The sequence below is a fragment of the Podarcis raffonei genome, chromosome 7, assembly GCF_027172205.1.
Source record: "Podarcis raffonei isolate rPodRaf1 chromosome 7, rPodRaf1.pri, whole genome shotgun sequence".
Classification (NCBI taxonomy): Eukaryota; Metazoa; Chordata; class Lepidosauria; order Squamata; family Lacertidae; genus Podarcis; species Podarcis raffonei.
In genome coordinates, this window is record NC_070608.1 from 85,720,304 (window position 1) to 85,734,266 (window position 13,963).

Consider the following 13,963-nt stretch of genomic DNA (forward strand, 5'->3'; position numbering starts at 1 on the left):
TGCTACATAAATCAAGAGTAGACATTTATTTTGTATTCAAGAGTACATACACAGTGAATCAAAAAATATTGCAGTAGAGGTTTATGAAATTTAATGTTAATGCATTTCCTTATAAAACTGCAAAGCATTAGCTGTAGTCATTTGCACATGGAAATAGAGATGTTTGGGTTATGGTATATATGCAACAGGCACCATGACAGATTGTAATTTCAAATCTTTCACTGCACAAACTCATTTCCAGTGCTAAGGCATTTTTCCAGAAACCAGTTTCTTCCACAATAGTAATTTACCAGTTATCAAACTCATACACATATTGTTTGCTTACCCTGAGGTTTAACACGTCAGTGGAAATTCAAGCAAATCTATATGTAATAGAATTTTTTTTATCATTGAGATCAATGCATTAGTGTCAGCTTGGTTAAGTTTTTAGCCAGAAAAAGGTGGTATAGAGAAACCAAGCTAGAAACAGAGTCCCATGCGGCCGTTTGAGTGCAATTTCCAAGTGCCTTCCTCACTCCACCCCCCACAGGTAAGTTGCCTTCAGTTCTTCTTTAACACGTCAATGCAGCTTTGTATGAGAGAAACATTATTCTGGAAGGCAAAAGAAGTAGTCCGTTAGGTGGAGGAGACAGGGAGCCATCAAACCTAACCACAGAATAAGATCATCCAATGTATTTTCAAATAGTCTCGTTCAATGTGCTTTTCTTGTTATCTGAAATACTGAAGTCAGTTTGGTAGTTTACATACATAAACTCACTGTAGCCCTATGCAGATGCACATACTATAACTGCCAGGTGAACTAAAGTATATCTGAAGGAGCGTCTCCACCCCCATCGTTCTGCCCAGACACTGAGGTCCAGCACTGAGGGCCTTCTGGCGGTTCCCACACTGCAAGAAGCCAAGTTACAGGGAACCAGGCAGAAGGCCTTCTCGGTAGTGGCATCCGCCCTGTGGAACGCCCTCCCACCAGATGTCAAAGAGAACAACAACTACCAAACTTTTAGAAGACATCTGAAGGCAGCCCTGTTTAGGGAAGCTTTTAATGTTTGATGTATTACTGTATTTTAATACTTGGTTGGAAGCCGCCCAGAGTGGCTGGGGAAGCCCTGCCAGATGGGCGGGGTATAAATAATAAATTATTATTATTATTATAAAGGTGGGTTAAATTCACTTTGGTGCAAAACTGTGAATGATTTCTAGTTCATCTTCACATTCAATACCTCCCCTGCCAAACTCTTACCTGCTACTTTTTTAAAAAAAACAACTACTGAGCATCAGTAAAGAAAGTTAGGAAACAAAATGTGGAGGCAACATGGTATGACTTTATTAGCCAGATAGAGATGCCGCTGTGGCTAATGTCTTAGTCACTGTTTCTAAACAATCAGATAGAGGGGTTTTCTTTATCTTCCCTGCTGAAGCCGTTTGCTCTCTTCCAGCAGGAGCAACTTGCAACAAGTAATACAGAGACAGGGACAAAGTGAATGATGCCTTATGCCTTTAACAGCTGTGTGGCTGAAACATATTAAACAGGGTAAGTCTTTTCTGGTATGGGAAACCAATTGGGGGGAAAGCTTAGAATCATAGAATCATAGAGTTGGAAGAGACCACAAGGGCCATCGAGTCCAATCCCCTGCCAAGCAGGAAACAATAAATAAATAAATAAGCGAAAGCAAAAAGTAAGGAGGACGCAAGAATGCCTCCTCTCTTCCTCTCGCTCCCTCCCCTCCCACCTGTTGGTATGCTGTTTGTCAGACAACTTATTGTTTGTGGCCTCTGTTTCACTGTCGGACCTTATACTTCATCACAGCGGCTTATAAGATCTGAATGCTGATTTTTCTTTTGCAGAGGATGAACTTTTTATGGACTAAAGGTTCATTTGGATAAACTGGAACTAGTTCCTGTATGGACAGGATGAACCAGAACTAGATTCTTTTAAAAATGAACTTTCCAAGCACTGATAGATCATGAGTGAGCATACTAAGCTTTCTTTGCCACTGTGTGGAGGTGTATGGTCGGACACTGGGATTCTCCTGTATGAGGTCTCAAAATTGCATGGGGAGCCTTGAGTATAGAAGACTCCTTTTTTCAGACCTTCACCTTCCTGAGTTTTGACATGAAAGAGCTTCATGCACTTGTGTGGAGGTTTTAAAATTAAGTAGACACATGAAGTAGGTCTTCTGTATAAGAATAAGAGCAAAACATCCCTCCCCCTGGATATGGCTACGCAGAGTGAATTCTCAACATTTTGGGCACCTTGCTCTTAATTATATGCTCCAGTAGTCCCTCCTCCTAAACAAACCATACCATTTCATAGCTGACTCTTATTCATATAAAAGGCTCTATGAGAATGTCCTTAAAGGTCAGAGTACTCAATTCAGACATATACAAGTCTTCCCTGCACCCAGAGAAAAGCAATGGCACAGAAGTTCTTTGAAACAAATTTAAACAAGTTTTCTGCCCATATTTGAAAAGTTTTACCATGCCAAAAAAAGACTTCAGGGCTTATTTAGTGATACTGAAAGTTTTGGTTGACAGCATAAAACACACTAAATCAAACTACTTAATTAGCAATCCCCCCCCCCACCTGAACAGTCTTCATATTGCAAAAGGCTTGTTTGCCAGCCCTCAAAGGACAAATACACTGAACTGCCCCCAAACGCATACTGTGGAATATTTTCTACAGTTAAGGCAGCCTCCAACCAGTGTCTTACTTTAGAACACATACCTTTGCATGCTTGATCTCGAGCTCAGACATTTCAATTAGATTTTTACGAAATGCTGCTATTCGCTTCTGTTTGAAGTTGATCAGTTCTGCCGTTGGGAGAACAGAGACGTTAAATCACTTGGAGAGTCTTGGGGGGGTATCTTATCATCTTAAATAATTTTAAATCACTACATTATTTTTGCATAATCTGAAAATTATTCTAATGGGGTGGGGAGAGAATTGTTTTCAGTTTCATTATTAGGCACAAATGGGGGGGGGGCGGACACACCAGCAAGAGTCTACCCTGTGCCTTACAGATGGGCTGGGTAGGAGAAGAGGGCTGCTACTACAGAAGAATGCCTGCATGCCAGAACCTAACACACATGGACTTCCATTAGTGTAAGAATTCATTTGGGTAGGGTTAATGCTCCAATAGCTTAAGCCACTGTCATTTTAATTGAGTTAAATGACAAACACATGAACAAATCATTAGCATAAAGATGTTGAGTACTTGCCAACAGGAATGAGTAACTTTTACAGGCAGCAAAATGTTTTATGTCTTTTGAGAAACTTGTTAACTGAATTAACCCATTTTGTCAAACTATAAATAAGTGCCAAACATGCTGATATATATCTATTCCAAATAATACCCAGTTTTTCTGAAAGATTTCCATAGCACTATGGAAAGGGAAATGCAGGCAGCAACCAATGAATGTGTGTGCCTGAAAGATGCATGATCGTGTATGTATCCATGGTGCCAAACCTGGAAGTGACATGAAAACGTCACTCAACACGCCACTGAAAGGGCGTAATGGGAGTGGGGCATGCTCATACGTGTTCCTCCAATGCATGCGGGGGCCGTGAAAGGAACCCCCGTGCAAAAGGGTTGTTGACTGAATCAAAAGTCTGGGAATACTTGTCCCAAACTCTTAGTGTTAGCCCTAGTAATAAATTTAGAAGGATTTTGTAGAGGTAAAGAAAGAGGACATAGCAATCAAATCAACAAAATTAATTCAGAGAAATAGCTCAATGCTGGCAGAGCATGTACATGTGGAATATACTGGGTGAAGCAGGTGGGGTTTCATTTTCAATTCATGCTCAGTAGGGCAAACCTTTAGAGACCCGAAGAACAGAAATTATTATAGTTACCCTTATGTGTAATTCAAAACAAAAAACAATACTAAACCATAAAATAAAACTCTAGTGGCATTTAGGGATGTCTTAACAAAGTTCTTATTTTTCCCATGGCAGCTGGTTTGGGTTTTTTCTTTTTTTGGGGGGGAATATCAAGTGTCATTTTGCTTCAAAAAAAACCAAACTCATTTTTTTGCTTTGCAAAACATAAGTCTGCCCATTGGGTAATCCAGTACTCTTGGTCAGTGTTCAAATTACAAGGAAAGTGGTAGGGAGGTTATTAAAGAATTCATAAGCTTCCTGCTTCCTCACCTTTTAGACAAATCATGCTCTTCTAATGCTCAACACAGTTACTGAGGGGACCAGACTCCATTTGCCATCCCCACGATTCAGATGCTGCTTGTCGAACTTGATGCAGAAAAATGAGATCCCACCCATCACTTCAGAGCAATTTCAATGTTTATCCCTATGCTGATTGCTAGGGAATAAAGTCATGAACACCCTAGACTGCATATCACAAGCAGAAGTTACATCTTTCTACAAGGCAAGTAAACTCTAGACTGAAAAACTCTGGAAGAACATCTCAGGCACATCCACTGCAAAGCTTTGCCTTAATGGGGTGTCCTGAAGTGGTTTTACCTTGTTTTGCAGATTCAGAAAGTTTCTCAAATCTTTGACAGCACTCTTGCTGATGTGCTTCTGCTAACTGGACATCTTTGCTTTTCAACCTAGCTTTATCCAAAGCTTTATTTGAATTTTCATACTCCACAAGGGCCCGTGTACGTCTGTACAAGAGATCCTGAATAGGTTGAGTGAAAGAAAAAAACAATTATTGATCAGAGAATTTAACTCACAGCTATACCCCATGTTATACAGATATGCAGCCTGATCTATATCTCAAGAAGCATTTCAAAATGCACAAAGAGCTTTTGAAGAAGTTTAAGATAAACCTTATTACAGTGGTACCTTGGTACTTGAACGGCTTGGCTCCCAAACAAATTGACTCCCGAACGCTGCAAACCCGGAAGTGAGTGTTCCACTTTGCAAACGTTTTTTGGAAGCCGAACGTCCAAAACGGCTTCCGATTGAGTGCAGGAAGCTCCTGCAGCCAATCAGAAGCCACGCCTTGCTTTTCGAATCATTTCGGGAGTCATTGCAGGGCCAAGGTTCAGAGATGCTGGAAACTGGGATGCAATAAGTTGGCCTTGAGCACTGCAACCTCCTGATTTTTTCATGATTAGTGATATAGTTGAATCAGAAAGGGCTGCAAGTTTCTCATCAGAAGCAGATGAATAAGGTTGTGAACTCCAGGTGTGGCAATTGGTCTAGGAGTAGCCAAAGAAGTTCTGAACCTCAATGACAAAAAAATGTACCCAATGAACATAGTCTCCCCATTATCTTGGTACCATTTCAACCTTCAGATTGCGATCATGTGGAGCATGTTAATGCACTGCCATCAAAACTGTGGTACAAAGTTCAGCCAAATTGTTCTCATAGTGTAAGTACTGGAGAAAACGTTCAGAGAGGACTCACTTTTGCTGCTTCTATATTGAGCATATAGTATCTTAGTAATTCTGATAGTTTCAAATCTTCATCAGAAGAAACACGATTCTCTACTTTCTATGGAGAAGAAAACATAATTACTGTATAGACAAACAATTTAAAATTTAATGCATATTGGCTGTAGCATCTTTAAGAAAAAAAAGTTAAATTCTGCAGAATAAATAGTTCCATTTCAATTTGGCCTTGGGCTGTTTAGGAATGGAAACAACCTTGGCTGCCCTGCTGAATGACTCACACAAGGACACAGGAGTGTGACTTGAGGATATGATTCTAGACCGGGCTTCCTCAACCTCGGCCATCCAGATGCTTTGAGACTACAATTCCCATAATCCCTGACCACTGGTCCTGCTAGCTAGGGATCATGGGAGTTGTAGGCCAAAAACATCTGGAGGGCCAAGGTTGAGGAAGCCTGTCCTATACAGTAGTGCTGGGGAACTTCTATTTTATACCTTGGTTGTTTGCTTATAGGATGCCTCAAAGATCAACCTTGCTGAGATTCTGGATCAGTGCCTGGGGCCTCCATGGACTGCCTGTAGGCTAACAAATGAAGCTTAATCCAGGAATAGTTATGGTGCTCTGCGTCAGCAGGCAGGCAGGCATACTGAACTTTATGGCACTGTAGCTGCTAAACCATTATCACACCACACATCACACATTTCCCCAATAATCCAACAAGTCAACAAAGTTATCCAGAACAGAGCATGCAGAAACACAAGATGGTGTGCACATCAGTAGGGTTCAGTTCAGTAGAACTGCTGCTCTAGAAACAGGGGTTCAAGCTGTGTGGCACTAAACACAGGTTATTATTTTGGAATACCCTTGGACCCAACTCTGACAAATTATGTTCAGGTGACAGCTGCGGTGGGTATTCCTTTGCCCAGCACAAGCTGGTACACCAACTACAGATCTGGCCATGAAAACACATGTCTTAGTCACACCTTGTCTGGACTACTCTTACTGGATGCACTCTAAGTGGGGCTTCCTTTGAAAAGGTGTCTGGAAACTCAGTTTGGTCCAGAGTGAAATACTCTTTAACATCCATTATGGGGAGGAATTGAACGTTGCACTTTTCCAATGGTTCTGTCAGCGTAAGCACTTCAGCTTGCTGATAGAACATTCTCCCCTTTCCTCCCGCCAGGCACTGTTCTGGGGGTTCTCCAGACCCCGACACACACACACACCCCGAGTCAGTTAGCTGTGCTGGTTCCTGCTAAAGCACCTTCTTAGTTGAACTGGCCTGTGGTTTTTAAGCTAATGATACTAAAGGGACTGTTTTCTGCACTATTAACTGGTCTGCCCACTAAGATCATGGTCAGATGCCCTCGTGTGTCCCAAGTGACCAGCGCAGTCCATCAGGCTGTATCTAAGGAGAGATTTTTCTCATAGGAAGTCCCTCCTGATGAAGTGAATTCTGACCCCTCTCTTACAGTAGTTTGTCAGATGGCAAATACCTTCCGTTTTAGAAAGACATCTGACCAATACGGTTTTATACTGATGACATGTGCTAATTGTAGTTTTTTGTTTTGTCTCCTGCTGCTTTTTCTGTAGATTACTTTTTTATCTTGCTGCTTTATGCTACTTATGTTTTATAATACAATCTTAAATGTTTTGATTGCTTTTAATAGGGACGTTACTGTCTTGGATTATTTTTTGGTGAAAGGTGGGATATAAATATTTTAAATAAAAAATAAAATAAAATAAAAGTTACCCGGAGTTTCTCAAAGAGCTCAGAAATTTTCACCAAGTACCTGGGGAGGAATAGGGTAAGAAGAGAATGTTAACTGTATCTCCCAAACCCTGAACTCACACCAATAGCTTTATATTAGCAGCAAACCTCCTGCACTGGGGCAAGGAGTTGGGCTACATCAGCTATGGCTGCCAAGTTAGTGGTTACATTCATAAGTGACCATGCAGGAGTGACCTGGCTCCAAGCCTCCTCTGCCAAACTATTTGGCTTCTGTGCTAACTGTAGAGGAAAGTCTTTCCTCCACAACCAGGATAGAAACCTCCAGGTTGGATCACCTCCACCAGTCTACCTGGAGGAAAGCAATATTTTTAGTCTGTGTTTCCACGCTGGCTGGGAAGGAGAGTGCTCCCCCTTTTCTATGGCCAGCACAGTAACACAGGCTACTAGCCCCTTAGCAGGCATGTAAAAGAAATGGCACTGCAAGTAACTTTCGTGGGCTTATTTATATAAGGCTAGATTCTGATTCTACCTGCCTGAACAGATTGGCCTGTTCCGTAAGACTCCAGTTATGACGACAAAGAAGAACACAGGGCAAGGAAGGAGGTACTAACAGTAGAGATATGAAGCTGTACGAAAGACAAGATGTGCAGACATTCCTGACCAACAGAAGCTACTACACCACATTAACTGGATAATCTGGTGAATGTATTCATGCTATTGCATCCTGCTAGGCAGTAATGAAATTTCAGCAGAGTCTTCCAGAGGGAACTCAATTTTCATCATTATAAACAAGTCCAACAGAGAGGAGTCAGGAATTATGCTTGAGGAAGATAATATAGTACTAGAAGACAACTTAGATTAGAGGTTGCCAACATGGAGCCCACAGGCATCAGTGTGTCCCCCAAAAAGCCTCAAAAGTGCACAACGCATGGACTATTTGGTCTTCATGCTCAGTCCCTATTAGCAATGGTTTCCCCTCTCCTACAATGAACACTTTCCCCAAAACATGTCCACTTTTCATTGGATGCCAGGACTGGACACCCACCTTCACTTCTGTTCTGAACAGAGGGAAAATGTGGGGGTGCCTGATGTAGTGCCTCCCCCTAATTGATTGGAGTGGGGCAAGGCTGTGCCATTCTGTAGTCCTGCCTCTTGTTCTGCTCTTAGCTAAGGCAGCCATTTTGGTTTAGGCAACAACCCCCACTGCAGCCATTTTGTGACTGGACCCCACAGCACTCTCTCAAAATTCCAGATGTGCCCACTGGCCCAAAAAGGAGACCCCATAGAAAAAGAAAGAGGGCTGGTGTTGTTCTGGTGCAAAGAACTAGAAACATACATGGATCTGGAATAAAATGTTCAGCAATTGTACATTTGCAAAATTTTAAACCTGAGTATCAGAACACTTTTGTATCAGAAGGTGACAGCACACTCAAGTGAATAGCACTGTACTGGCAGCAGGTGGCGCAGTGGTCTAAACCACTGAGCCTCTTGGGTTTTCTGATCAGAAGGTTGGCAGTTCGAATGCCCATAATAGGATGAGCTCCCATTGGTCTGTCCCAGCTCCTGCCTACCTAGCAGTTTGAAAGCATGTCATTGCAAGTAGATAAAGAGGTACCACTGTGGTGGAAAGGTAAGTGGTGTTTCTGTGCGCTCCACTTGTCACGGTATTCCATTGAACCAGAAGCAGTTTAGTCATGCTGGCCCACATGACCCGGAAAGCTGTCTGTGGAATAAAGCTGGCTCCCTTGGCCTGAATGAAGCAATGAAAGTTTGAGAATCTTTGCCAGAGCTATTTTTGAAGAGGAATGGCATGGACTTACTTTTTAATGGTAGTTGGTTCTTCTAGAGCCAGACTATTTAAGCAAGCCGAAGTATGAATATAGTCATCTGCAACATCTGTTGAGAAAGAACACAAAACACTTTCAGTCTTGTCTCTGAACTGAGCAGTATTTAGAAACTACTCTTAAGTGTCTCTATAGGTGAAAAAGTTACTTTTATGAGCTCTTGTCATCTTATCTGCCTTTGCACATGCATCCTTGATTCTGTTGTAGTAGTTTATAAGAAACGTCTTCTCTTGTCCAAAGAAATCATCTACTTCCTGGAAAGAGATTTTCGGATGATTAAGGTAGTGTTTTGACCAAGAAAATGCGAAAATTAGGCTAGAGTTACTTTCACATTAACCCTCTTTAGTAGGAATGCAATACGAGCTTGACTTCTGAAATCATTTACAAAATATTTAGCTACTTGAAGCCTTCCCTGAAACAAGTGAATATAAGTGAAGGTCTGTGTACGTGTGCAGGATTACGACAGCCCCAACCCCCTTTTACCTGAAAGTTACTTAAATCTTTTCAAAATAATCAGCCTTAAAAAAAGAAAAACACTTTAAAAGTCCTGCTGTGATAGGTTCACTGCACAAGCAATCTCCATTCCCTCAGCTCTGTTCCCTACCCCATAAAAAAATCCTGATAAGTTAGTTTTACTTTACAGTGGAAAGGAAAGTGCTGGGGAAGATAGCACTTTGCTCTCATCCAGGAGGGCTGTTGTTATGTCTATACCTCCAAAAATAGGGCGGAGGAGTGCTCACAGTAGTACTGAATTCATGGTGTCCTGGAGACCCCGATTTGCCCCCCCAACCCACTCCATTGCTAAAGAATGAGCCTAAGTGTTTGTTCTTAGCAACGCAATTTGCCTAATTTCATGCCAGAAAGTCTTGATGTGATTTACAATAAAAGTTAACATACTAAAAAGACGTTAAAACAATTGCATATATAAAAAGATTTTTAAAAAATAAATACAAAAGCAGTTCAAAACAACAACAGCATTTATATGTACCGTATTTTTCGTCCTATAGGGCGCACCGGCGCATAGGACGCACCTCGGTTTTTTTGGGGGGGAATGAATAAAAAAAATTTATTCCCCCCCCCCCAGCCGCGGCTGCCGCCCCAAGCCTTGCGCACACCCGCCCAAAGCACGGGGAGCCCTCCGGAGGGCTCCCCGTGCTTCGGGCTGCAGGCTGCGGGACCTCCCGCCGGGCACGCAAGGCTTGCAGACACCCGCCCGAAGCACGGGGAGCCCTCCGGAGGGCTCCCCGTGCTTCGGGCTGCAGGCTGCTGCCCGCAAGCCTTGTGAGCCCGCGGGAACTCCCGCTGGGCTTGCAAGGCTTGCGGATAGCTTCCTGAAGCCTGGAGAGCGAGAGGGGTCGGTGCGCACCGATGCCTCTCGCTCTCCAGGCTTCAGCGAAAGCCTGCATTCGCCCCATAGGACGCACACACATTTCCCCTTCATTTTTGGAGGGGAAAAAGTGTGTCCTGTGGGGCGAAAAATACGGTAATCAATTAAAATCCAAGAGAGCAACTGGAATAAAGGTTTTTAAATGCTAGTAATACAGTATATGTAAGCAGGCATACAGATTTATGGAAAATAACGCAAGAGACAATCTAGCTTTAAGAACTCTTACTTTAACCCCAGAGAACAGAACTTCGTCAGCGCTCTTCACCACAATTTTGAAGAAGCCACCAAACATTTCTTTTGTGTTTTTCCTCCGAACACTTAGCTAAGAGAGATAGGGAAAGAGACACATTAGGCAGTGATAAACTATCCATTATCATTATGCTGGAATTCAAACCAGTGATCTTGGTGCTATTGGCACCATACCCTAACCCATGCATTTCCAGCATTCTACCCACAGAGCCCACTTTAGAGTGGTAGCTATTAATGAGGACTACGTGTGACAAATTGCCACTACATGAACAGATACAGTTACAAAATTGTGGCAGGTAGAGTTTGGGATATTCAATCAGCAATTACAGACATAATTTTATTATTTCTAATCCTGTTTCAAAAATTGCTGAATTCTTTGCCACAGCACTTTCCTTGTGGCAAGGAGTTCCATAGTTCAGCTGCCCTCAAGTTAAATTGGTATTATTTACGGAAGCAATGTGAAGTTGTATGTGGCTTAAATGCAGTCTTGCCTTCCCTTGACAGGATTTTTTGGGCTTGATTCTTTCAGTGGTTCTCGTAATCGTCTGGATTGTTTCAAATGGAAGATTTTTGATTTTATATTTTAATGCTTTTGCTAATTATGAATTTTGATATTTTAATTTAATGATCTGTAAATCATCCTGGGTTATTTTTGATGAAGGCTGGTTTAGAAATAGTGTAAATAAATGAAAAGCAGATGTGCCTTACATCCTGATCATACTCAAGGAAGACATGAAAGTTGTGATCTTGGCTGAGAAGAGGGTGGGCAGAAATTCGCTGAAGGAAGACTTCATGTGACGATACGGTTTTCTTGAAGACCGCAAGGTACTCCCTGGAAGAAAAATAATATTGGAATGGAAAAAAATGTGCCCCACATTGTGCACACTTCGGCCTAAGGTGCACCTGCATCGTAGTGGGCTGTGCATACAAGCATTGCAGGTATCTTCTTGCATAGAATCAAGGAGCTGGAAGAGACCCAAAGCGTCATCTGCCCCTCAGGAATCACAGCCAATTGCAGTCAATTACAGTTGTACCTTGGAAGTCAAACGGAATCCGTTCTGGAAGTCCATTTGACTTCCAAAACGTCCGGAAACCAAAGCACGACTTCTGATTGGCTGCAGAATTGGCTCCTGCAGCCAACTGGAGGCTGCGGATGTTCGGCTTCCAAAAATACCGCATTTTTCACTCGATAACACACACCCGACCATAACACACATGTAGTTTTTAGAGGAGGAAAACAAGAAAAAAAATATTCTAAACGAAACAGTGGATGTATGATTTTTGTGGTTCATGCTGTGGCCACAGACATGTGATCTGACGGTGAGTTTGGGGTAGCCCAATGCAAAAATCCTGAGGATCCATGTGGATCCATGTTTGTAACCACGTTTTTGCACCACTGCAGCCCCATGCAACAGTGGGTGTGTGATTTTTTTTGGTGCAAACTGTAGCCATGGACATGCTATGTGATCCAATGGTGAATTTGGGGTGACCCAGTGCAAAAATCCTGAGGATCCATGTGGATCTGTGCTTTGTAACCACGTTTTAAGTGGGGAGGGAAGGAAAAGCACTCAAGGGACAAGGAGCACGCGTGGAGCAGGCTCTACTTCTCTCCCTCCTCCCCCCCCTTAGCGAGCTGAAAAACTTTGCTGGAGGGACAGAGAGCCTGCTTGCTTTAAAGGAGCCTACTGGACAGGAGCCGCTTACACAAGTGTAAGCAGCTCCAGTCCGGTAGGCTCCTTTAAAGCAAGCAGGTTCTGCTTCTCTCCCTCCTCCCCGCTCCCCCCCCCCTTAGAGAGCTGAAAAGCAAAGCGGGAGGAGAGAGATACAGAGAGCCTGCTTGCTTTTTGCTTTAAAGGAGCCAACCGGACAGGAGCCGCTGACACTCGTGTAAGCAGCTCCTCTCCCCTCCCGCTTTGCTCCTTTAAAGAAGCAGGCACTCTGTCCCTCTCTCCTCCCCATTCAGCGGCTCTTCTCCCGCTGGAAACCACGGAGGAGGGAAGCATTCGCTCCGTAACACGCACAGACATTTCCCCTTACTTTCTAGGAGGGAAAAAACGCGTGTTATGGAGCGAAAACTACGGTAGTTCGCAAAGCGGAACAGTCACTTCCGGGTTTGCGGCATTTGGGAGCCAAAAGGTTTGAGAACCAAGCTGTTCGAAAACCAAGGTATGACTGTAATTGCTTTCAATGATGAATGCCATAACTTATTTACATTTTAGATGACAGATTAGATGCCACTCTCCCACCCACCAGTACCATCAGTGGCTGCAATGACCATATACCTCGAATTATGTGCACGGGTCCGGATCTGGCAGTAGGAACCACACGCACAGCCAGAGATTGGAATTATAGACCATCCCCAGAAACAGGACTTTGGGCACCTGCTTCACAGCAAACTCATCTCCCTTGCTGAACTTGAATGACTTCCATCACATACAATTCTTGTCAGAGCTTTTTTTCCTAAGAAAATGTTTAGGGGTACTCTCATTTTCCTACTCATATTGAGATATTGCCCCTCAATGAGGCCAAACATAGATTCACAAAATGTTTAGGGTACCCCTGCATCTCCCTAGAAAAAAAGCACTGGTTCTTGTATCCAGATATGAACTTTAGCTCCTTCACACACACACACCCATATCTTGATATTTTAAATCAGTATTCAACCTCTCAGACTTAAGAACTACCCTGTAATCCCACTAAAAAAATACTGCAAGGCTTTCTGTCATGACAGGCTGATAGATCGACTGTGACACTAAGCTGATAAAGGTGCTACAAGCCACCGTACATATCTGTCTCCAATGACAATGCTGGATCAAAGAGTCTGTAAACCAGATCATTCAAGGCAGGGATGGGGGACCTGTAGCCCTCCATTGCTGACTCCAATTCCTAATTTGATCCAGTCAGAATAGTCTGTTAAGATCTGGACAGCCACAGGCTCCCTATCTCTTCTTTTTTGTGTGTGATTGTTAACTCTCTTCCAGAACAGACTGAATACCAGCTAGTTGGACAGATGACATTCACACTAACAGCAACTCTGCCTTCAAACTAGATCCCAAGTTGATTTCCAGGCCTAATCCAAAGCACAGGTTCTTAACTTTAAAACCCTCAACAACTTGGTTCTAGTAATCTCTGAGAATGTGCAAATTCTCCCAGGACTTAAGATCTTCTGAGGAGACCCTATTTTGAAACATGTCTTATGGGAAGCCTAGGTTACCCTCAAACAGGAGAAGAACCTTCTTCGTAGCAGCTCTGATGCTCTGGAATAGTCTACCAGGTCAGGTCTGTTCTCTTTTTGGAGACTGGTGAATTTGCCTACCCCAACCTTTCACAAACACTGGATGAGAGACTGCTATCATGTCTTGTAACTTTATTGAAATGTTTAATTATGTTATAAG

The 13,963-nt window shown here is 42.8% G+C and overlaps 1 protein-coding gene across 2 annotated transcripts in view; it reads right to left on the minus strand.

Annotated features, from left to right (window-relative positions):
• Positions 1-13,963, minus strand: part of SNX5 (sorting nexin 5) — a 23,095-nt gene continuing 9,132 nt past the window's right edge. Inside the window, exons 5-13 of one of the 2 annotated variants that reach the window (XM_053397301.1) lie at positions 11,277-11,400; positions 10,546-10,641; positions 9,081-9,186; positions 8,909-8,984; positions 7,110-7,149; positions 5,372-5,458; positions 4,478-4,637; positions 2,726-2,811; positions 1-591 (exon numbers count right to left, since the gene is read on the minus strand). In XM_053397301.1, the coding sequence (XP_053253276.1) occupies positions 541-591; positions 2,726-2,811; positions 4,478-4,637; positions 5,372-5,458; positions 7,110-7,149; positions 8,909-8,984; positions 9,081-9,186; positions 10,546-10,641; positions 11,277-11,400 (826 nt within the window). In that variant the 3' untranslated portion in view covers positions 1-540. The remainder of the gene's footprint in view (positions 592-2,725; positions 2,812-4,477; positions 4,638-5,371; positions 5,459-7,109; positions 7,150-8,908; positions 8,985-9,080; positions 9,187-10,545; positions 10,642-11,276; positions 11,401-13,963) is intronic. The other variant, XM_053397302.1, reaches the window with a different exon arrangement.